The sequence below is a fragment of the Cucurbita pepo genome, chromosome 16, assembly GCF_057944985.1.
Source record: "Cucurbita pepo subsp. pepo isolate OVF chromosome 16, ASM5794498v1, whole genome shotgun sequence".
Taxonomy (NCBI): domain Eukaryota; kingdom Viridiplantae; phylum Streptophyta; class Magnoliopsida; order Cucurbitales; family Cucurbitaceae; genus Cucurbita; species Cucurbita pepo.
In genome coordinates this window covers 9,524,927-9,550,475 of record NC_141813.1, presented here as the reverse complement: position 1 = coordinate 9,550,475, position 25,549 = coordinate 9,524,927, and the positions used below count along the sequence as shown (strand labels likewise).

At 34.1% G+C, this 25,549-nt stretch overlaps 2 protein-coding genes, 1 long non-coding RNA gene and 2 other non-coding genes across 5 annotated transcripts; all 5 read left to right on the top strand.

The window, feature by feature from the left end:
- Positions 1-611: 611 nt before the first annotated feature.
- On the top strand, positions 612-7,381 carry LOC111777867 (putative disease resistance protein At4g27220). Its single transcript, XM_087118573.1, has 4 exons — positions 612-675; positions 1,979-5,398; positions 6,095-6,155; positions 7,185-7,381. The coding sequence occupies exons 2-4, from the start codon at positions 2,030-2,032 to the stop codon at positions 7,193-7,195; spliced, it is 3,441 nt and encodes a 1,146-aa protein (XP_086974699.1). The 5' UTR covers positions 612-675; positions 1,979-2,029; the 3' UTR covers positions 7,196-7,381.
- Positions 7,382-8,337: 956 nt separating this feature from the next.
- Positions 8,338-8,897, top strand: LOC111786621 (uncharacterized). The gene is made up of 2 exons (XR_002813809.2): positions 8,338-8,488; positions 8,654-8,897. It is a non-coding gene; the product is annotated as an uncharacterized LOC111786621 (long non-coding RNA).
- Positions 8,898-19,473: 10,576 nt separating this feature from the next.
- TRNAG-GCC (transfer RNA glycine (anticodon GCC)) lies at positions 19,474-19,544 on the top strand. Its single transcript has one exon. It is a non-coding gene; the product is annotated as a tRNA-Gly (tRNA).
- Positions 19,545-19,552: 8 nt separating this feature from the next.
- Positions 19,553-19,643, top strand: LOC111785107 (small nucleolar RNA snoR114). Its single transcript, XR_015412606.1, has one exon. It is a non-coding gene; the product is annotated as a small nucleolar RNA snoR114 (small nucleolar RNA).
- Positions 19,644-19,654: 11 nt separating this feature from the next.
- On the top strand, positions 19,655-24,689 carry LOC111786906 (putative disease resistance protein At4g27220). Its single transcript, XM_087118574.1, has 2 exons — positions 19,655-23,223; positions 24,441-24,689. Exons 1-2 carry the CDS (start codon positions 19,816-19,818, stop codon positions 24,453-24,455), a joined length of 3,423 nt encoding a protein of 1,140 aa, XP_086974700.1. The 5' UTR covers positions 19,655-19,815; the 3' UTR covers positions 24,456-24,689.
- The last annotated feature ends 860 nt before the right edge of the window (positions 24,690-25,549 follow it).

The window sequence follows — 25,549 nt, the reverse complement described above, 5'->3', positions numbered from 1 at the left end:
GCAACATACTTGTAGACTCTCGTTACTTCTTTCTCCTAATAGGGATCCATAACTTTCCTTTGGTCTATACGAAGTTCTAATTGATTCCTCAATGATCGCCTACCTGTGTAGTCCCTAGTCTCTTTTCGAGACTAGTTTACAGTATCACAATGTCGACTTTGACCCGTTCCTACACTCAATAGAAATGTTCATACTAACCTACCTACCCGCGTAGTCCTTGATCTCTTCCAAGACCAGTTTATGAAGTCAACAACATCAACCTTGATTTTTTTCCTATACTCAATAGGGTCTTTAATCGTGACACCTATTCATTATTGTGGGCTTGAGTCATTAAAGGTTGGTTCGAGTTTTGAACACTTTTGTAGATGAATGAATAGTGGAAAATGAAAAGAAACCCGAATTTGTATAATTTTGTGAGTATTAAAAGGGATGAAAAGAGTTTTCATGAGCTCACTTGAGAAGAGAGTTGAAAAGGGAGGGGTTGGCTAAAGGAACACTCAAAAAAGGGAAGATGGAAAAGGCATATTCTAAGCTTCATGAATGTGCAAGGAAGGAGGGAATGATATTGTTAATATAAATCATACAATTTGGGACTCAATTAAACTAATCAACTCTTCCCTTAAACTCTTCCCTTAAACTAATCGACTCTTCCCTCGTTCTGCCATAACACACCACGTAAGTTATCTTTACAAACCCTTTTTAATTTCATGCCATAATCAATTTATCCTTCACGTTTCTTTTCATATATCGTCCTCTAATTCTATATAGTTTTACTTCGTTAAGTACGATCATATGTTGTCTTTTTTAAAGAGACGATATGTTTACAATTTGAAGAAGTGAGAATACTACAAAAAAAAAAAAAAAAAAAAAAAAAAAAAAAAAAAAAAAAAAAAAAAAACTATTATGTGTTGGTAGAGTGGTAAAATGAACTCTCGTGATCAAAGAGAGACGGTTTGAAATTATTTTATTTTATAGGAGAAGATAAAAATTCAATATTATTATTATTTTTTTTTTGTTAAATTAATAAAAATACCCTTAAAATTTAGACTTTCTTTAAAATAAATATCCATAAAGTTTCAATAATACTTCTAAATTTTAAAAGCATTAATAAACCTTCCCTGCGGTTTCAAAAATATTTTTAACTTATTTAAAAAATAGCTAAAATTTTAAAAGGTTCATTAATATTCTTAAATTTTTTAAAAAGCTTTAAAAATAGTCTAATCCTCTACAAACTTTGATACTAATACAATTTTCGTCTATATATTCACAGTAAAATCTTTCTCAAACATTTTTTTTAATAAAAATTAAAGGTATTAATGCTAACTTTAAAATTTCATAGGTAATTTTTAAGCATAGTACTAATTGTATTTTAATAAAAAAATTTAAATTTTTAAGAATATTTTCGAAATAGACATATTTTAGATTCTTTTTTAAAATTGGAAGAATATTATTAAAACTTAAAAAGAAAAATCTAGAAATATTTTTGCGAAAAATAGAAAATTAAAAGGTATTTTTATTAATTTAGATTATTTGTTTTGGATAATATTTTTTTTATATGAAAAGAAATAAACATTTCAAATATTTAAGATGATTGATAATAAAATATTTAAAATAAAATTCTTTTTCTTTATATGATTTTATTAAATCAATATTTGAGTAATATGTAAATTTAATAACAAAACTAATCTAGTGGTAGAATAGTATCCTGTGACCGATACAGATAATTTAGGTTGAAGTGGTAGTTGGGTCTATCACAGCCTTTCTGATCTATTAGGACAATGTTCGGCGTTCCAGAGTCTCGTGGTCCCTTTTTTCAATATATATATATATATATATATATATATATATATATTTTTTTTTTATTTTTAATGGAATGATTTCATGGTTATTTTTGCGGAATCCATTATTCATACCTCAAACTTTTTTTTCACAGAAAGACAATTTCTTTCAAGTATTTTGATGATTATGGCATCTGCAGGATATTCAAAGAGCTGGAGTGGAAATTCTAGTCCCAATAGCTGAATCAATAATGGGAGAATATGTGATTAAACCCATTGGACGTCAACTAAGCTATCTCCTCTGCTACAACAGAAACAAAAACAAGCTCAAAGAGCAGCTCCAAGCTCTCAAGACAGCGCGCAGGGACGTCCAAGGACGAGTCCAGGAGGCAAGGAGCAACGCATATGCAATCCGCGAGGAAGTTTCAAAGTGGTTGGCTGATGCAGACAACGCCATCCATGATGAGCTATCATCAAATTCTTCAACCCCATCAGCCTTTAACTTGATCGATAGATACCAATTAGGCAGAAAAACAAAGAAGAAAATTGAAGCTCTTCATGAACTCATAGCCAAAAGAATCAACTTTGTGGAAGTGGGCTACCCTGCACCGCTTTTAGAGACTAAGAACATCATTGTTCCTGGTGGGTATCAAGTTCTGGAATCCAAGATTTCAATGGCTAAACAAATCAAGAAAGCACTTGAAAAGGCAGAGGTTAGCAGGGTTGGTGTTTATGGCATGGGAGGCGTTGGAAAAACTTACTTGCTTAATGAAGTTAAGAAGATGGTTTTGGAAGAAGAAGTGTTTGATCGAGTGATTGAAGTGTTTGTAGGCCAATCCAATGGAGTTACACAGATTCAAGAACAAATTGGAGATGTTTTGAATGTAAAATTACCAAAGAGTAAGGAGGGAAGAGCTTCTTTTCTAAGGAATAATTTGGCTAAAATGGAAGAGGATGTTCTTATGATATTGGATGATTTATGGAAGGAATATGATCTTCTAAAAGAGATTGGAATTCCTTGTTCTTCATGTAAAGTACTTATGACGAGTCGATCACAGGATATATTGATGAACAACATGAACGCAACAGAGTGTTTTCAGGTGAATTCTTTAAGCGAAGAGGAGTCATGGAAGTTTTTCACAACTATCATTAGTGATGAGTTTGATACTCCTGATATGGAGAATTTGGCTAAGATGGTAGCAAGAGAATGTGGAGGGCTTCCTCTTGCGCTTGATACCATTGCCAAGGCATTGAAAGGGAAGCATATGAACCATTGGAAGGATGCTTTAAGCAAATTAAGAAACCCCATAGGAATGGATATCAAAGGAGTTAGTGACAAAGTTTATGCTTCATTGAGATTGAGCTATGATCATTTAGTTGGAGAAGAACCCAAGTTAGTGTTCCTTTTATGCAGTGTTTTTCCAGATCATTACAAGATTTCTTTGAATGATTTGCAAATGTATGCAATGGGTATGAGATTATTGAGAAACATAAACACATGGGAGGATGTGAAGAACAGAGTATTGAAATTGGTTCATGATCTTAAATCTTGTTCTTTACTTCTTGAACATTCAAGTGATAAATATGTTAAAATGCATGATGTTGTTCGTGATGTTGCCATACACATTGCATCAATGGAGGGTATCATGCCAACATTGAGCTTTGGATCTAAGCTTAGTGATTGGGAAGATGAGTATCAAAGTGGAGCTCATCGTGCTATCTTTGTAAACTGTGATAACTTTCAAAAACTTCCCCAAAACTTGAACTTTCCTGATCTCGAGCTCTTGATATTAAGATCATCAAATGAGTTTGTGGGAAATCTTGAAATCCCAGATGGGTTTTTTGCAGGAATGGAAAAGATTAAAGCTTTGGACATAACAGGGATGAGTTTCCTCCAAACTTCTTGGAGATCATTGAAGAACATTCGAACATTATGTCTGTTACGCTGCGAATTCAATCATATTGACACAATTGGGGAGCTGAAGAACTTGGAGATCTTAAGGATTTGTAGCTGCAAGGAGCTGGATCATTTACCTGTGGCTATGAATCAATTAACAGAACTTAAGGTACTCGAAGTGTTAAATTGCTCGAACTTGGAGGTGTTTCCTGCAAATATTATTTCAAGTATGAACAAACTAGAAGTGTTGAAATTACGGGACAGCTTTGATAGATGGGGAGAAGAAGTATGGTACAAAGATGAAGTAATTAAGAATGTTACACTTTCTGAGCTGAACCGTCTGCCACGCCTTTCAAGTTTAAGATTAGAGATCTCAAAATTCCGCTTTATGTCGCAGATAACCTCGGAAACATCAAGCAAGTTGAAAGAATTCTGGGTTTGTGTTAATAAAACAGATGATTTTATTCTCCCCATGGTTTCTCATGAATATGCAACAACTTTGATTCTTAATATTGTTTTACCAAAAGCCATTCATGGAGGGCTTGAAACACTTTTGAAAAGATCTGAACGATTGGTTGTAAGGGATTCAGTGGGTCGTTTTATAAACGATGTTTTCAATCCAAATAGTAATGGGTATCCATTTTTGAAGTATCTATGGATAATTGATGTACATGGACACTCAAATTTGCCATACCTGTTCAGATCTGAGTTCAATTCCTTGGAGTTCTTGACTGTTTATGGAATGGACAGATTGATGAATTTAGCTCCCAGGAATTCTCCAATCCTTCCTTTCAAGAAGCTTAAATCCATATCAATTCGATCATGTGGGGAGATCAGAAATCTGTTCTCAATCTCTGTTCTTAAAGCGCTTTCAGATCTTCAAGATATTTCTGTGACGGATTGTGGCATGATGGATGGGATTGTATCGATAGAAACTGAAGAACAGAGCACTATTTTCACTGGAATAACCTCTTTAACACTTGAAAAAGTGGATAAACTTAAGAGTTTCTGCACCAAATTGTTCATCCAAGAAGACCCACAAAGAACAATCCCCTGTTTTGATCAACGGGTTTCATTTCCTGAATTGAAGCATTTATCAATCACCAGAGGAAACAATTTGGAGGCATTATGGCATAGTGATGGGTTGGCTTCAAATTCCTTCAGCAAACTCGAAACGGTGAGAATTGAAGGCTGCAAGCGATTAAGATTCATGTTTCCATCGAACACAAGCGCGAGGTTGGACAGTTTGGAGAGGATCGAGGTGAAAAAATGTGGGAATTTGAAGCGATTACTGCCATCATCAGTGGTGTTCTGGAGCTTGAGTGAGCTGAGCGTGGAGAAATGTAATGGAATGATGAATTTGTTTAGCTTGACAGTGGCGAAAGGGCTAGTGAATCTCTGGTCGATTGAAGTGCGTTGTTGTAGAGGAATGAGGTGCGTGGTTGCGGCGGAGGAAGAACAGGGTGGCGTTGTTTTTAGGGGATTGAGGAGGGTGCGGTTGGATTGGTTGCCGGAATTGGTTAGTTTTTACGGTGGGAAATGCAGGGTTAAGTTCCCCAGGTTGGATCGTTTGTTCATTTTAGGATGCCCTAAGATGAAGACGTTTTCGCGTGGAGTTGTAGTGACGCCCATATTGGATAGAGTTTGGATTGATGTGAGATACTTTGGAGTGGCGGTGGATGGTGGTGTGAATGAAACTATCCGAAACTTCTGGAGACAAATGGTAACTCTTTCATCCCAATTTTTTTTTTTTTTTTTTTTTTTTTTTTTTTTTTTTTTTTTTTTTTTTTTTTTTTATCTTGAATTGATTTAAGGGTTTCCAACCAATCCTTTGGGTTTTATAGAGCATTTTTGTTTCCCAAATTTGAGTTTAATAGCATTTTTTATCTTCAAATTTTAGTTTAATAGTGTTATAGTGCTATCACCATTCATTTGAGTTTACCACCATTTTGATTATGAAGTTTAAGTTTGATACCATTTTAGTCCATGAAATTTGAAATTGATAGCATTTTCATCCTAATATTTAAATTTGATACCATTTTAGTCCATACTATCGGTCACCTCTCACCACCGTTGGATTGTTTAGGTCTAAGAGGGAGAGAATGAGATGAGTTAATTCAAATTCATTAGATTTGATATAAAATTGACTCACCTAATTGACTTATAATTTTGACAAACCAAACATACGTTTTTATATTTATTTTAATGCATGTTATAAATCTTATTAAATTATGTGTAATAAGTTTTATTTCAACGAAAAAAAAAATAGTTATAAAACACGTTGTGTTTATTAATTCTTAAAAAACAAAAAATAAGAACTAGATACAAGAAGCATGAATGTTATTAACGTCTCCTTTGGTAACATTTTTATTTCTGGTTAATTTATGTTTCTTGGTATTCTTTTTTTAAAATTTTTTAGGTATCGAATGATGACGAAGATTCTGAAACGAATTCTGACTATGGAGATACTTCATTTGAAGGTAAAGTTCCTATCAATTAAATTAGGCTCCATAAACTAGTACCGAGTCATTTCAACGTACTTCTCCTCACTCGTACCTTTTTTAAGAAAATTTTGAACAGGTCACTCTACATAGTAAGATACTAAGCCAAATATACTTATTTTTGGAATGGTACTAAGTAATAACTATCAATTTTTTTTTTTTTGAAATATTTCTTAGGCATAATTGCATTTCATGGAGACCCACTCATTTGGATTTGGTATAAGTGCAGCTTGTTGAATATAATAGATGATATTCCTCTGCTAAGATGTCACATATCTATTAAGTTTTGCTTTGATTTGTTTCTTTCACTCCAAGATCATCTTTGATGTTCAATGCTCAAAATTTAGATCGGGATTCGAATTATAGATTCCACATTTGATAGATTTAACATTTGTATTACCTTACTTGTGTTGAATTGGTTATAAGAATGAAAATAACATATAAACATGATCTTTGTCAAGGATGATTAGGAGGGAGTTCCACGTTGGCTAATAATTTAGAGAATGATTGTGAGTTTATAAGTGAGGAATACTATCTCTGTTGCTATAAGGCTTTTTGGGAAGCCCAAAACAATGTGAATTTTTAAGGGTATGAGCCGACAAAACCAAGAAAGTAGCACCTTGGAACTTCAAATTAAGACAAGCTTGTAGTATATATGGAAGCATGTTATTAAATTTTAGAATCGAAATGAGTGGATTTGTTTGATAACAAGCATGTTAAATGATTAGAATGCTTGATTTTTACAAAAATAATGAAATAAACTCAAAATTGAACGAAATTGAAAGCATGAATGGATATCCCATGTTTACCTTACTATACTATGTCTCTTATGATCATTTGTTCGTGCATGTATGATTATGCTATTGTACAGGGATGATTAAGGGTTCGTTAATAACTCCTAATCATGAATCCGACTAGATTGTTGGGGTCTATACAATATTTTATTTATTTTATTACGTTTATGAAAGCTAGTTACTAAGTATTTCATACTATTATAATTCTTTTTAGATGAAGCCTAAATGGAATGGTCGAGGCAAGGCGCACACGAGCTATGGGGCTATATGGATCAAACTAGATCATTGTCTTATATTTTTTCAACTTTATATATTTATGAACTTAAAGTTTTATATCCATGTTTTGGTGTTTGTCTATTGTGTAAATTGTCTTGTCTTGTTTTAAACGATTAAATGTATTTGTTTGTCTTATATTAATTGTTCGATTTTATATTTATTAAATGCACGCACGTTTTTAAAGTTTTAAATTATTGTGTATTTTCAAATATTTCACGTCCTTAGGTGATAGCCTGTAACTCAAGTCACTCAAAAAATGGTTCGTTGTAGTTATGAACTCTTTTCAACAAGGATTTGTCCTTTGATGCTCATGGGTCATTGTAGTTAAAATAAAGATAATGGTTCAAAAATGAAATGACCGGTATAGCTCAATTGGTAGAGCAGAGGACTCAAATCTTCATGTCACCGGTTCAAATCAAATTTACTATTAAAATAAATAAAAAAGTCTAATGTGTCGGAAATGAAATGATTAAAGAGTTTATCAATTTGTGAACTTCAACCAATAAGGAGTTGAGATCAATATGAAAATCAGATACCTTTCACTCCCGTGATACTGTTTACACTACAAGTAGACTTGTTAACTCAGATAACATGAATCTCATCCTAAGGATTGTCATGCGTTTTCACGCACTTGGAAGATGTTACACACGTGCAACTGACTCAAACGTGGAAAGTAGAAGTTGCTCCTTGACATGTGGCTCTCCTTGATTTGTTCATTTGGCCGGGGTGATACACCTTGTTGATATAGATAGTAATTACATTTTTTTTTTAAATTTCTCAACTATGGTATCTTTAAGATTACCTTCATTTAAATATGATTTACTAATAGATGCTCGTTAACTCTTTAATAGTTCCCATATTATAACTTGATAACATGAATGCAACGAGGCACATAATCATAAATCGTACCTAAGGAGTAACAAATCACAAACAAACATCTAAACATGTATTAATGGGTGTTATGTTTTGATTAACTGATTTTCAGTTAATTACCATATATGATGATATGACTGTTGTACACTAACGGAAAATATTTCTTTCGGTTTCCTCTCGTACATTAACGGAAATAAAGGAAAGAAGATTAATGCACATTAACGGAAAAATGATCTATATAAACTGAATTCCCAAACCCAAAATCACACACCACAAGAAAATATTTGGTTTTTGGAGAGATGAACATGCACAAGTTTGTGTGGATCTTTCTTACTATAATCGCCCTGCTATCTCTTTCGGTTTCCTCTAGTATATTCTTCTCTCTTCATCTCGATCACCTAGTTTTTCTCTTTTAGAGTTGTTTTTTTGTAATAAATTTTTGAGTAATTGAAGTCGTGTTTATTATCGTATCTTTTTTATCTAATAGTTTGATTCAGCTGACTTATTTTATTTTATATGTTGAATTTGATGTAGATAGGGGAGGAATGATCGGACATTTTATTCCATTAACTTGTGATACAAATTGTGCGGACAGGGGTGAGATTGCAGACAAAAAATGCTTAAGCTCATGCCTTCATAGAGGATTTGTATACGGAGTATGCCTTCCAAATACAAAGTTTGTATCATGTTGTTGTAGCTATAAGTGAGATCCAACAAAGTTACTATGACTCTGTATGAAATAAATTATCTTGAATAATAAATCGAAAGTTTGTTATTATTCTCTGTAAAATGAATTACTAATCTTAAAGTTCCCGCATAATTGTAACAACCCGAAATTTTCTACTTAATTTAAGGTCGCTATTGTATACAAATCATAAACAATAAATACGGAAATATTCATTTAACCTCTCGTAAAACATAATCTTCAACTTCAAACACAACCATGGACTTACGTGTTTTAAAAACACCTTTAAAAACGACACAACAAAACACTAAATAAAATAAATAAACGTTTAAATTCAAAACAACATCCTATTCTATCCTAATTCTAAGAAAATAAATACAACTACCCTATGCATGTGTTATGGTCTCGAGTTGCGATGTCATCATCAGCCGTACAGGAATGCCTTACCTTATCTTGAAAAATGTATATATAATCTATTTTTATTAAAAAAATCTTATTTTCTATTGTTATTATTAAAAAAAAAAAAAAAAAAAAAGTTGATTGAGATTTTTTAATGTTAAAAGATGAATTTGATAATTCACTCGAGCTCAACTAATGCTCTTACGCAATTATATAACCTAACATGCTATCTAATTTTTTTTAATAACAAGCAAGATATAAACAATCCTTGGAACATTCAAGAGTTTATAAATAGTGTTTTAATCTATATTCTAATAATTAATCTTTGTTTGGGATGATGAAAGAAAATGTTGGCAGGAAAAAAAATAACTAACTAATTATGTTGGCATGTTCGAGAAATGTCGACGTGTTTGGGCAACTAATTTGTTTGGGATAATGAAAGAAAATATTGGCATGTTTGGGACGATCAAAGAAATAACTAACTAATTTGTTTTGGGATGATGAAAGAAAATGTTGGCATGTTTGGGACGATCAAAGAACTAACTAATTAATTGTCTACCGTATGTTGGCATGCAAGAAATAACTAACTAATTAGGTTGGCATAACTAACTAATTTTGTTTGGGACGATGAAAGAAAATGTTGGCATGTTTTGGAAATCTTGGCATGGAAAATAACTAACTAATTAGGTTGGCATAACTAACTAAATTTTTTGGACGTTAGCAACCTAAATTTCCCTTTTAATCTAGAGTCATTACTATACCTCTAACCTTAAGAGGAATTATTTAAATCTACTCTTTATAGTATTAATATTAATTCATACCTCCTTTATTAGTTTGTGAATAAATAAATATCAATAAAAGAAAAGAAAAACAATACTGAATTAGATACCTTATACTAGCCTATATTTTATTAAATGCAATTCTAACTGACCTATACTATTAATGCGAATACAGCTCAACCTATACTACTAATGCAAATACAATTCAGCCTATACTAACCTATTCAATGAATGTAATTACAATTCAACTTATGCTAACCTATACTATTAAATTGAAAAGCGAATCTATCTTATGCATGCGCCACGGTCACGGGATATGCGTTGCTTCCATTGGTCTCACATGGGTGCCTTGCCTTTTATCTGAAAATGTAGTAGCACGAGGCTTGAGTATATTAAGAATACTTAGTAAACGACCCCCTATCGGGGTTATGCAACAAGAACATGCAAATGCAATGACAAGACCTATCATATCAGTCTATTTTCCTACGACACTATCCTAACGGGGAGCTTGGATGTGTACCATATACTTCACACCCAACCCATACGTGCGAGTATGGGCTCACCAGTTAGTTTGCACACTGCTGGATCCCTTTTCTTGTTGAGCGAGCCTACTCTGGTAGCTCTTTATGCCGGACACCCATTAGAATTAGTAACCGTCACGACAACATTATGTAAAACATAATGATACTTCACCTGCCTAGTGGTGTACGCGTTCGTACCCTTGTGATGGAATAAGGGTATCCCTCAATGTATGAGCACACATAATGCATGAGGTCCCAATATTTTTCCGTTTTCAACATTATTAAATATAACCCTACTACCATTTTTCATTCATATCATATCCTTTCTAATTTTTCAGTTCTTTTATCATGCATAATTCTAACGGGGTTATATTTCATGCTATTTATCGTGATTTCATGTCATTCATATTATGTTGTATACATACAATTTAGGAGACATAACATAACGTTCCATGCTTTTAACGTACCATTTCATGACGTGCGATTCATATAATAATTATCTCAACAATCACATAAAACAATTTGAACGTAACATATCACGTCACAATATATCGCACATCAAATCATTCCAAAATAGCATACGTTCACATTACATACATTTACGTATTAAATCGTAACAGTCCAAATATACAATTTATGACACGTGCGAAATCACTGACACGTGCCAACATACAACATACAATTTACATAACCTATGATGGTAGGGCCACTTACTCTGTAGGCCTTAGCCGACGTACTCTTTAAAATATATACGTAAGCTCCTAGCTCATTGTATGCGTCCTACGCTATCATCGGTGGTTGGTCCCTCGTAGAAGTCCCTTCCTCGGTCTCTCTCTTTCTTTCATTTTTCTCACCGTTTTTCTTTTGTTGCAGGTAGCTCCGTGGTGGCGGAAGGTCTGGAACTTGTTGTTGTCATCTGAGGGGGAGGTGCTGTGGTCGTGGGTCGTGGGGAATGAAAACTCCCGTGTTCGCCGGCGACCACGGACCCCTCTGACTTTTTTTTTTTTTTTTTTTTTTTTGTTTTTCGTCGTCGTCGTCGTCGTTTGATTCATGAAAAAATTGTTGGCATGGGAAGATGAAAGAAAATGTTGGCATATTTCGGCGGATGAAAGAAATAACTAACTAATTTGTTTGGGACGATTAAAGAAAATGTTGGCATATTTGGGACGACCAAAGAAATAACTAATTAATGGTCTATGGTATGTTGGCATGAAAGAAATAACTAACTAATTATGTTGGATGCTTGTGACCATGATAGAAATAACTAACTAATTTGTTTGGGACCATGAAAGAAAATGTTAGCATGTTTGGGAAATGTTAGCGTGTTTACCATCGGGGTTAATGTTGGCTATGTATGTTTGGGACATTGAAAGAAACAAACAACTAACTAATTAGTTACCATGGACTTATTGTTAAACAACCGTTATCATGGACTTAACTTTGAATAATCCTTAAACATCTAGATAACTAACTAATTAGTTATCATAGAGTTAACTTTAAATAATTTACCATCAGTGCTAATGTTGGCAGGTTTGGGACCATAAAAGAAATAATTAACTAAATGTCACAACCCAAAATTTTAAGACAGAAAAAATCAACAACACCAAAATGAAATCTAATTATAAGATGATGTTGTTCAAAATATTATAAACCGGGAATACAATTATAAAGGACTATCACTCCCAAACCAAATAAAAGTAAAATAAGATATAAGATAAAAAATTTGATAAAAATTAAACAGAAAAAGTCAACACCACCAAAATCGAATACAAAATATACCAAATAAGTCAAACTATAAAAAGATGTTGTTCAAAATATTATAAATGGGGAATACAATTATAAAAGAAAATACAAAAGACTACACAATGTAAAAATGGATTTACGCTTCAGAACAACCTCCTTTCTGATCGCACAACTCTCGAACCCCCTCTGTAATAGCACAACTCTCGAATGGTCCTAGATCTCGACCGGCAGCCTGCAAACACCTAAAAAAAAGGAGAAAGAGGTGAGTATAAAAATACTCAGTAAGTAACCTACTTGAAGGTTCTTATCGCATCCATAACCTAGCAGGTGACCACGAGCTTTATTCTAGGTTTTGGTGTATTGCTCTTGATGTGCATAGTCTTGGGTAGCTAGCTTAACCGACCTAGAACGTACAGTTCTTATGTCAAATGTTATGACGCTCTTAGGATTTGATATAACAAACTTGTTGAAGAAAGATGCTTTAAATCTAAATTAACCCCAAAAAGGATAAGTAAATCCAAGAGAAAGTTTTGTAACGGATTTTCTTGATGATCAAGATCAGTAAAGAAAGCTTGTTTCTAAACTTGTGGTTTGAATCGCTCCACGAGATAGTTTAATCAAGACTACTTGAATGACTCTAACATGTATAAATTTAAACACAAACAATGCAAAAGAACAAACTCATGACTTCATAAGCATAATATGCAACTTTCATTTATCTCCAAAATCTTTATACTAAACCAATAACTTGAATGACTATCGATCCGATAGAAAGAAGCTCACTACGCACCATCACATTATTTCACGCACTTGGAGGATTTCACACACGCACGGCTGGCTCACCCACTCGAATGACTATCGATCCGGTGCTACTTTTGTTAAGGTTCTAACAAATTTTGATGAAGAAATATTGACTAAAAAATGGAGGAGCCTAATCTAAGAAGTCATGAGAGTTACTTTTCCTTTTCCCTCTCCTCTCTCTCTCTCTCTCCTTTTATTTTATTTTCTTCCTTTTTTTAGTCTCTTAATTAAGTGATTTGCACATACATAATTAGGAGAGGAGCATAAGAAGGTTGACTTTGAATTTGACTTTTTTTATTTATTTTATTTTTAGCTATTTGATTTTTTTTTTTTTTTATATCTTTCTATGATTTGTGTGAATATGATAAAAATATTTCTTTCTACCATTCTTGAAATTGAAATTTAATCTCCATCAAATCCCTCGAGTTGAAAATTTTAAATAGGTCCAACAATTCGTTCATATCGGGACTCGGGCGTGAGATCCCATATCAGTTGGGGAGGAGAACGAAACACTCTTTATAAGGGTGTGGAAACCTCTCTCTATCAGTCATGTTTTAAAAATCTTGAGTTGAAGCCTAAAAGGGAAAACCCAATGAGGGTTTACTTCACACACAATAGTGACTCTTCAAGTCAATTATTTATATAGTCCCTTGTCTTCTCTCAAGGTGAGTTTATTCTACACACAATAGTAACCTCAAATTGATCTATTCACGCTGCTAACGTTCTCATAAGTTCTCATAATTTTTCTTGGGTGAAGTGAAGATTTACTAGGTTCTTTGGATGTCTAGGCGGTTTAGATCTCATCTCACGTTTCCAGATCGTTTGGGGATAGCTCTTTGGGGGGGCTAAACAAATCCTCTCGGTGCACTTAGGTTTAGATCTCTGATTGCCGCTCACGATCCTAGGGTGCTTTATCTACTAGAAATGTACTAACCTTGGTCAACATGAAAACCACTCTAGCTCTGGTGCACTATTCTTAACTTGACTCACTCATACATGCTTGGTTGAGAAGATATTCCCATGAATCACAAGCACGAGAAACATGATCTATTTTGTTCATACATACTTATTAATTAGGGAGATATTCCTATCTATCACCTAAAGTACATAAATCATAATATAATCATTCATGCAAACTCAACAAGGTGATAACATCGATCTAACTCTCAGAGTAAAAATCACAATATCCCATCCTCCCTTCTTACACAACGGAAAACATTAAAATAGATATTCAGTTTAAATTCTCATCCTAGGGGCATTTTAGTAATTTTCCATAACATACACAACATTTTCATCTAAACGGGCCATTATGAGTCCTAACCATGCATATTCTAACCACATAAAGCAAGATATGCTCATGTTAGCATGTCTAGCGATCCCTACGTGTATTACTTGAAAAAGTCCAACTCGCCACTTAGATTTTCTTGTTGAGGTCAATCGGTGCATAATACAATTAGATTTTATTTGTTGTGTATTTGTAGTCTTCCCTATATATAATTGCTCTCGTGTGCATATTGAGATTACTCAATGGCAGTATGACTAGTTGATATGAACTAAGAGACATCAATCATACAATATACTTTAAGGAAGATGAGAAGAAAATGTTGTCAAAAATATCAAAAGATGTTTCAATTCATGCCAATATTGAAGAAGAATGAAGTCTCATTGTTATAAATTCTGGATGGATCATAATTTAGAGTTATGATGTTTCATTAATGTATTTTAGGACTTTTTATTTACTTTAGGTTACATTTACATAATGGTTAATTATGGTCCTAAAGTATGAATGGTATAACTCTTGAAATGCCTAATGGAAGGTCAACAGTTTCATTTTGAGGCCATACATAGCCATGTATGTTGTCTTTGCAAGAGAGACTTCGAAAATATAGTAAAAAGGAGCATTTGTGCTTTTTTTTTTTTTAGCCAATGACTAAGTTTCTTTGCAATTCTATGTAGTTAGGTTGCATGTAGAATCATTCAAGGTTGACGTGATCAATCTTGTTTGTGGAGTGATTCGAATCTCACACAAGTGTTCTTGCCTTGAAATATTTGATCAACAAGAATCATTCAAGCTAGAAATGATCGATCTTGCTTGTGGAGTGATTGAAATCTCAAACAATGTTCTTGCCTTGAGATATTCGATCGACAAGATAACCCAAATCTTACTTCTCTTGCCGTGATTTCCTTATCACTAGTTCACTAGTTTGAAGTCAAATTTAATGATGAGTTTCCCTAGCCATGGGAACACCATTTTAAAGATTATGTTTTAAAATTTATCTTGTAAGATCACATTTTAAATATTTCAAAGATTTCATAGCATTAGATCAAGTGATTATTTGAAATTGAAGTGTTTGCAAGATTTATGTCTTAATAATATATGTTTATGAACAATTGATATTAAGTTTTTAAGGTTTGTAGCTTTCTTAAAATTATTTTTTTCAATGAACTATGGCCGATCATAGGAATTTCTTAGCTCATTCTTTCTCTTAAAATTTTATACTAGATAGAACTTGACCATTCAATGTAATACCCAATGGAAAAAAAATAGAAAATTAATAACAATCACGGGCACTATAAACGTATGGTTGATGACATGGAAAATTATAATTTTTTCGACCAAAATCACGTGATTTCATCCGATTTTTAACTTGGAAGTCCATTTTCAAGTATATGAATTGCCCTTATGAAAGATCCATTTTTAGTGTGTTTTAGTAGAACAAAACGACACTATTCTATCGTGATGAGGTATTGGAATTAGATTGCATTCTTAAAGACTAAAACAAAATGAGAGCACAACAAAAGTGAGCATATAGTAGCAGATTGTCCACACAAAAAGAGTTCAAAAGTTGAAAACGTTTAGGCTCAAACTAGAAGTGGGATGAGGCATGACCTATGCTATCATGAGCATGAGAGTGAAGGATGCCAATATTGTGGTGGCAAATACTTTGCCCATTATGCCAGAGTCTTATTTGATTTTACGTCTATGGATTCCTTTATATCTACTATATTCGTTAGACAAATACGATCAACGTTAGAATATTTAGAATACAAATTGTTAGTATCTACCCTGTATGAGATAGTATTGTTAATAGAAGAGAGCATGGTGTAATGGACGATTACTTGATGTAACCGAGATTGTGTTGGACATGTGCAACTTTGATGTCATTTTGAAGATATATTGACTAGTAAAGAACCGTGCCAACATTGAAGCTTACACCAAAGACATTATATTCCAGTTTCCCTCTAGAAAGAACTTCAAATTTAGGGGATCGAAGGCTAAGAGTGTACCCAAAGTGATCTCGTCCTTGAAGATGAGAAAAATAATAAGTCGAGAAGCTTGGACTCTATTGTTTAGTATTATAGATGTCAGATGCATGGAATGCGACATAACTTCAGTTCTAATATTAAATGAGTTCCTAGATGTATTTCCTTATGAATGGTTAAGTTTTTCTCCTTGTAGAAAATGAACTTCAACATCGAGTTTGAACCAGAAATGACCCTGATCTCCAAGGCTCCCTATAGAATAGCCTCAACTAAGTTGAAAGAATTGAAGGAACAAATACAGGAATTGTTAGGCTTAGGCTTCATACGCCTGAGCATGTCACCTTAGGGAGCACTAGTACTATTCGTTAAAAAAAAGAAAGACAGATTTATGCGGTTATGCATGGACATAGAGAACTAAGTAGAGTGACAATGAAGAACAAATACCCAATGCCACTAATAGTTGACATGTTCGACCAATTATTGGAACCTCAATGTTCTTAAAGATTTATCTATGCTATGAATATCATCAATTGAGGATTAGAGACGAACATATATCCAAAACGTTTTCTCAAACTCATGATAGAGGTATATAAGAATATGATGAAGTAAGGGGAGTTGTTGTTGATTGTTGGGAAGGTAGCCATATTTGATGGAGTTTTTCTTGTTAGGTAAGAAGGTAGATGGGTTTTGGAATGAAAGTAGGAAAATGAAGAAGAATGGAATTTTTGGTTTGAAAAAATTGTAAAAGGAATGAGAGAAGAATTGCAAGAGGGTGCAACGAAAAAGAAATAGAGGAAGATTTTTCTATTTATGTATTATTGGGAGACTTAGAAAACGCTTAGTTTGGATATCAATGACATTTTTTTCGTCCCAATCCAATTATCCGTAGTTATAAATTTTTTCAATCCAAACAACTCTTATATATAACGAATTCAATCCAATCAAATCATAAATTTTTGAGTTAGGTTGTGTTATGACCAAATTTTCGAGATTTCAAGAAATTGGATCGTGATGAAGAAACGAAACAGAATCAAAATAAAACAAAACATTGATATTGTAGGAAATAGGGTAAAATTTTACAACACCAATGTCAAAATTGCAAGTTATTTACAAATGGGGAAAATGGCAGGGATACAAAAGAATTCAAAATCAACCCTAAAAGAATACAACTAACTGACGCCTCGAGTCGACACCCCTCTGTGATAGTGCATCTCCAAAGCACTTGCCCACCTTGACCGGTACGTGACAAAGAAAGGGAAAAAGGGGTGAGTATAAAAATATAGTCAGTAAGCAATATACTTGTAGACTCTCGTTACTTCTTTCTCCTAATAGGGTTTCACAACTTTCCTTTGATCTATACGAAGTTCTAATTGATTCCTCAATGATCACCTACCCGTGTAGTCTCTAGTCCCTTTTCGAGACTAGTTTACAGTGTCACAATGTCGACTGTGACCCGTTCCTACACTCAATAGAGATGTTCATACTAACCTACCTACCGGCGTAGTCCTTGATCTCTTCCAAGACCAGTTTATGAAGTCAGCAACATCAACCTTGACGCACCATCAACCTTGACTTTTTCCTATACTCAATAGGGTCTCTAATCGTGACACCTACCCATTATTGTGAGCTTGAGTCATTATAGGTTGGTTCGAGTTGTTCGAGTCCTATATTCAATATTTTTGAACACTTGTAGATGAATGAATAGTGAGAAATGAAAAGAAACTCGAATTTTGTATAATTTTGTGAGTATTAAAAGGGATGAAAAGAGTTTTCATGAGCTCACTCGAGAAGAGAGTTGAAAAGTGAGGGGTGGGCTAAAGAAACACTAAAAAAAGGAAGATGGAAAAGGCATATTCTAAGCTTCATGAATGTGCAAGGAAGGAGGGAATGGTATTGTTAATATAAATCATACAATTTGGGACTCACTTAAACTAATCAACTCTTCCCACCTTCCTCGTTCCGCCGCAACACACCGAGTAAGTTATCTTTACAAACCCTTTTTCATTTCATGCCATAATATCTAATTCTATTTAGTTTTACTTCATAAAATATGATCGTATGTTGTTTTTTTTTTAAAGAGACGATATGTTTATAATTTGAATAAATGAGAAACGAATAGAGTAAAAAGAAACAAGTTAACAACTACGAGTTGGTAGAGTGGTAAAATGAACTCTCGTGATGAAAGAAAGACTATTTAAAATTAAAAGGTGCATATTGCTTGATTATTTTTTTTTATAAAAAAAACAATTATAATTATTTTATTTTATAGGAGAAGATAAAAATTAGATATTATTGTTTTTTTTTGTTAAATTAATAAAAATACTCTTAAAATTCAGACTCTCTTAAAAATACTTCCAAACTTTAAAAAGAGTTTAAAAATATCTTTACATTAATATTTTTTTGAAAAATATCCTTAAACATTCCATAGGATTTCAAAAATATTTTTAACTTAATTTAGAAAATAGCTAAATTTTTAAAAGGTTCATTAATATTTTTAAATTTTTTTAAAAAACTTTAAAAATAGTCTAATACTAATGCACTTTCAAACGTAATATTAAAAAGGGAGACAGTATGAATTATCTATAGATAATTTTCGTCTATATATTAGTGATAAAAACTTTTTCAAACATTTTTTTAATAAAGGTTAAAAATATTAATACTAACTTTAAAATTTCATTTTTTAAACAAAGTGGTAATTGTATTTAAAGATTTTTTTATTTAAAAAATTGTAGGGTATTAATGAAACTTTTTAAAGTTTTAAGGATAGTTTTAAAATATTTTTTAAGACCCGGTATCTTTCCATTCAAAACTATACTTTTTTAGATTTTTTTTTTTAAAATGGAAGGATATTATTAAAACTTAAAAAGAAAAATCTAGAAATATTTTTGAGAAAAATAGAAAATGAAAAGGTATTTTTATTAATTTAGATTATTTGTTTTGGATAATATTTTTGTTTTATATGAAAAGAAATAAATATTTAATTTTTAAAGGACAAAAAAAAAAAAAAAGAAAAAGAAAAACTAGATGTGCCCCTAATAGACGTGGTTTCGTTCCAAATTCTCTTTAGGACAGTTGATAATAAAATGTCTAAAATAAAATTATTTGAAACTAATCAAACATTAATCTTATTTTATTTATATGAGTTTAAATTCATTATCAACAGCACCAGTGGTCTAGTGGTAGAATAGTACCCTGCCACGGTACAGACCCGGGTTCGATTCCCGGCTGGTGCATTTGCGACAAGCTATGATGACATTTACGCTAAAGTGATAGTTGGGTCTACCACAGCCTTTCCGATCTATTATAGGACGATGTTCAGCGTTGCAGAGCTTGTTTTTTTTATTTTTTATTTTTTTATGGAATGATATCATAGCTTATTTTCACGGAATTCATTATTTCTTACAACATTTTCATAACTTTTTTTACAAAAACATACATAAAAAGATCATTTTTTTCAAGTATTTTGATGTTTATGCCATCTGCAGGGACATTCAAAGAGCTGGAATGGAAATTCTAGTCTCAGTAGCTGAATCAATAATGGGAGAATATGTGATTAAACCCATTGGACGTCAACTAAGCTATCTCCTCTGCTACAACAGAAACAAAAATAAGCTCAAAGAGCAGCTCCAAGCTCTCAAGACAGCGCGCAGGGACGTCCAAGGACGAGTCCAAGAGGCAAGAAGCAACGCATATGCAATCCGCGAGGAAGTTTCAAAGTGGTTGGCTGATGCAGACAACGCCATCCATGATGAGCTATCATCAAATTCTTCAACCCCATCAGCCTTTAACTTGATCGATAGATACCAATTAGGCAGAAAAACAAAGAAGAAAATTGAAGCTCTTCATGAACTCATAGCCAAAAGAATCAACTTTGTGGAAGTGGGCTACCCTGCACCGCTTTTAGAGACTAAGAACATCATTGTTCCTGGTGGGTATCAAGTTCTGGAATCCAAGATTTCAATGGCTAAACAAATCAAGAAAGCACTTCAAAAGGCAGAGGTTAGCAGGGTTGGTGTTTATGGCATGGGAGGCGTTGGAAAAACTTACTTGCTTAATGAAGTTAAGAAGATGGTTTTGGAAGAAAAAGTGTTTGATCGAGTGATTGAAGTGTTTGTAGGCCAATCCAATGGAGTTATACGGATTCAAGAACAAATTGGAGATGTTTTGAATGTAAAATTACCAAAGAGTAAGGAGGGAAGAGCTTCTTTTCTAAGGAATAAATTGGCTAAAATGGAAGAGGATGTTCTTATTATATTGGATGATTTATGGAAGGAATATGATCTTCTAAAAGAGATTGGAATTCCTTGTTCTTCATGTAAAGTGCTTATGACGAGTCGATCACAGGATATATTGATGAACAATATGAACACAACAGTGTGTTTTCAGGTGAATTCTTTAAGCGAAGAGGAGTCATGGAAGTTCTTCACAGCTATCATTGGTGATGAGTTTGATACCCCTGATATGGAGAATTTGGCTAAGATGGTGGTAAGAGAATGTGGAGGGCTACCTCTTGCGCTTGATACCGTTGCCAAGGCATTGAAAGGGAAGCATATGAACCATTGGAAGGATGCTTTGAGCAAATTAAGAAACTCCATAGGAATGGATATCAAAGGAGTTAGTGACAAAGTTTATGCTTCATTGAGATTGAGCTATGATCATTTAGTTGGAGAAGAACCCAAGTTAATGTTCCTTTTATGCAGTGTTTTTCCAGATGATTACAAGATTTCTTTGAATGATTTGCAAATGTATGCAATGGGTATGAGATTATTGAGAAAAGTAAACACTTGGGAGGATGTGAAGAACAGAGTAATGAAATTGGTTCATGATCTTAAAACTTGTTCTTTACTTCTTGATGCGGATGAACATTCAAGAGACACATATGTTAAAATGCATGATGTTGTTCGTGATGTTGCTATACACATTGCATCAATGGAGGGTATCATGACAACAATGAGCTTTGGATCTAAGCTTAGTGATTGGGAAGATGAGTATCAAAGTGGAGCTCATCGTGCTATCTTTGTAAACTGTGATAACTTTCAAAAACTTCCCCAAAACTTGAACTTTCCTGATCTCGAGCTCTTGATATTAAGATCATCAAATGGGTTTGTGGGAAATCTTGAAATCCCAGATGGGTTTTTTGCAGGAATGGAAAAGATTAAAGCTTTGGACATGTCAGGGATGAGTTTCCTCCAAACTTCTTGGAGATCATTGAAGAACATTCGAACATTATGTCTGTTACGCTGTGAATTCAATCATATTGACACAATTGGTGAGCTGAAGAACTTGGAGATCTTAAGGATTTGTAGCTGCAAGGAGCTGGATCATTTACCTGTGGCTATGAATCAATTAACAGAACTTAAGGTACTCGAAGTGTTAAATTGCTCGAACTTGGAGGTGTTTCCTGCAAGTATTATTTCAAGTATGAACAAACTAGAAGTGTTGAAATTACGCGACAGCTTTGATAGATGGGGAGAAGAAGTATGGTACAAAGATGAACTGATTATGAACATCAAACTTTCTGAACTGAATTGTCTGCCACGCCTTTCAAGTTTAAGATTAGAGAGCTCAAATGTCAAAATTCTGTCGGAGATAACCTCGGAAACATCAAATAAGTTGAAAGAATTCTGGGTTTGTGTTAATGAATCAGATGATTTTATTCTCCCCTTTGTTTCTTACGAATATGCAACAACTATGATTCTTAGTATAGAATCTCAAACCGCCATTGATGGAGGGCTTGAAACACTTTTGAAAAGATCCGAACGATTGGTTCTAAGCGATTCAGTGGGTCGTTTTATAAACGAAATGTTCAATCCAAATCGAAATGGGTATCCATTTTTGAAGTATCTATGGATAATTGATGAACATGGATACTCAAATTTGCCATATCTGTTCACATCTGACTTCAATTCCTTGGAGTTCTTGACTGTTTATGGAATGAAGAGATTGATGAATTTATCTCCCAGGAACTCGCCAATCCTTCCTTTTAAAAAGCTTAAATCCATATCAATTCAATCATGTGGGGAGATCAGAAACCTGTTCTCAATCTCTGTTCTTAAAGCGGTTTCAAATCTTCAAGAGATTTCTGTGACGGATTGTGGCATGATGGATGAGATTATATCCATAGAAACTGAAGAACAGAGCAGCATTTGTAGTATAACCTCTTTAACACTTGAAAAAGTGGATAAACTTACGAGTTTCTGCACCAAATTGTTCATCCAAGAAGACCCACAAAGTATAATCCCCTGTTTTGATGAACGGGTTTCATTTCCTGAATTGAAGCATTTATCAATCACTAAAGGAAACAATTTGGAGACATTATGGCATAGTGATGGGTTGTCTTCAAATTCCTTCAGCAAACTCCAAACGGTGAGAATCGAAGGTTGCAAGCGATTAAGATGCATGTTTCCATCGAGCACAAGCGCTAGGTTCGACAGTTTGGAGAGGATCGAGGTGAGAAAATGTGGGAATTTGAAGCGATTACTGCCATCATCGATGCTGTTCTTGAGCTTGAATGAGCTGAGTGTGGAGAAATGTAATGGAATGATGAGTTTGTTTAGCGCGACTGTGGCGAAAGGGCTGGTGAATCTTAGGTCGATTAAGGTGCGTTGTTGTAGAGGGATGAGGTGCGTGGTTGCGGCGGGGGAAGAACAGGGTGGTGTTGTTTTTGGGAAATTGAAGACGGTGGAGTTGGATTTGTTGCCGGAATTGGTGAGTTTTTATTGTGGGAAATGTAGGATTGAGTTCCCAAGATTGGAGTGTTTGATCATTGGACGATGCCCTGAGATGAAGGCGTTTTCGTATGGTGTTGTTGTGACGCCCAAATTGGATAGCATTTTGATGGATGGGGCTGAATTTGGAGTGACGGCCGCGGGTGGTGTGAATGAAACTATGCAGAACTTTGGGAGACAAATGGTAATTGTTTCATCTCTATTTAGATCCAACGTTTTATCTCATGATTTTTTTTTTTTTTTTTTTGTTTGTTTTCTAAGTCGTCATGAGTTGATTTACGGGTTTTCGATGAATTCTTCGAGTTTTATTGCATTTTTGTTCGTGAAGCTTGAGTTTGATTGAATTTTTGTTATTCGAATGAGTCTGATAGCATTTTGGTTCTTGAAATTCGAGTTTAATAACGTTTTGATCATGAAGTTTGAGTTTGATAGCTAAGTCCATAAAATTTAAGATCGATAGCATTTAGGTCCATGAATTTTGAGTTAATAGTATTTTGGTCCTTCCAATAGGAGGGTAATTGGAAGGGTAATAACATTTTGGTTGATGAAGTTTGAATTTAATAGGATTTTGATGATTGAAATGTGAATTGATTTTGGTCTTTCTGTTTTAAAACTCAACCTTTCATATAAAGTTTTTTTTTTGTCTTTTTCTTTTTTCTATCTCCTTTCATTCTATCTCCCCCCTTCATCTATAATCCTCACTTGCCTCTATTTATCATTATTGTTCGTCTGTTATCTATCACAGTTGGATTCTTGTAATGATTTGTTCGTGTATGAATGATTATGCTAGTGTATAGGATGATTAGGGATTTACCAACTAACTCCTAATCATGAACCCGATTAGATTGTCAGGGGTCTATACAGTACTTTATTACGTTTATGAGCGAGTAGAACTAGGGTGGAGCCTTGAAATGCATGAATCAAATGAGAAACTTAAGAAGCGCCTTATGGGTGCAATTACGGGGTTTTCAACCACCCCTGAGTCATGATCTGTCCATAATATGATGAGAATTATGAGTTAGAAACGATGTCGGGGTCACACCTCGAGGACCTACTAGGTATAGGTCCATGATGACGATTAAAGGGACTAGTAGAACATTTAAACAATATACCTATGAAACCTATGAACGAACTATGAGAACTAACGACCCAAGTAGGGCTACGAAAAGAGAAACATACAATTTTCTTACCATGAACCTAAGTTGAGCTTAGGTGAACCAATTTAACGTAGGGTACAACCTAGAAAGAGCTGATACTTAGAAACAAACTCCTAAGCATGAATAAGACACGAGACAAACGAATGAACCAATGTTGTAAGACTTAAGAACGAATTAAGAACTACAGACAAGTTAGTTATTAAGTATTTTTAAACTCACCCATGCTACTTTAATTCTTTTTCAGATGAGGCCTAAATAGAGATCGAGGCAAGGGCGTCCACGAGTTGAGGGGCTATAGGGGTCGGACTAGATTGATGATGTATTTATGAACTCAAAGTTATTTTGTAAATTATCTGATTGCCCTTCAAATGCTTAAATGTATTTGTTTATTTTAAATTAGTTGTTCAATTGGATGGTTATTAAATGTGCACAAGTTTATTTATTTAAAAAAAATTGCGTCAATCGCCGGTGGACGTGAAAATTCCAGCGACTGTCGAAATTTTCGAATCTCACATGACTACGACCTCGTGGATCGTCTCCAGATGCGTCCCTCCCTCCTCTAGCCTCCAGCCAATGCCTCGAACACTTGCACAGAGGAAGAAAAGAGCAGAAAAACGAGAGAGGGAGAGAGAGAGAGACTTGGTAGTTTTTCTGGCGAGAGAAGCCATAACTAAAAAAACGTCAGCCTAAGTACCTCCACCCGCCGTCATCACCACCGTCACAGAAGGAACCGAGAAATCGGATTTTTGGAGAACCCAGATCTACCTCCCTCGACGTTCAACAACCACGAAACTTCGTGAGAGAGAGGAGGATAAGCAAACAGAGAGGAAGAGGAAGAGGAAGAAAAAGAACGAAAAAACAACGTTAGGAACCATCGTGCAAAGGAGAGAGAAAACGGCGTCGGAGAATTGCAGAGAGTCGGGTAAGGAAGAAGGATTCGTTGGACTTGGGTCGGACCCGATCCATTCTCACGACCCAAGTCCAGCAGCCCAGCTCGCATGCAAGCCCGTGACTCATCGCCTGTCCAACCTGCAAAAAACCCAATGCCGAATACTATAGCGTCCCAATAGCCCCGTCTGCTTAATATGACACTCATCATCATACAACATGTTTAATATGGAAAACATCACTATATTAAGATAAATGTCATGCAATCATCATACTCATCATAACGCCACAAGTGCATCAAACATATCGTGTACGTCATACATCCAAATGTATAAATTACGTACATTATCATGCATCACAGCTCAAATATCATATTCATACATCATCATATACTAGTATATTACATCATACGATATAACTCATACATCATCATAGCTCATCCATCATAAATTATAACTTATTCAA

Bases quoted from the DNA above. Each gene is read 5' to 3' on its own strand.
- LOC111777867 (XM_087118573.1), top strand. From the start codon at position 2,030: ATGGGAGAATATGTGATTAAACCCATTGGACGTCAACTAAGCTATCTC. The intron at 5,399-6,094 runs GTAACTCTTTCA...AAAATTTTTTAG, and splicing joins GAAACTTCTGGAGACAAATG to GTATCGAATGATGACGAAGA.
- LOC111786906 (XM_087118574.1), top strand. From the start codon at position 19,816: ATGGAAATTCTAGTCTCAGTAGCTGAATCAATAATGGGAGAATATGTG.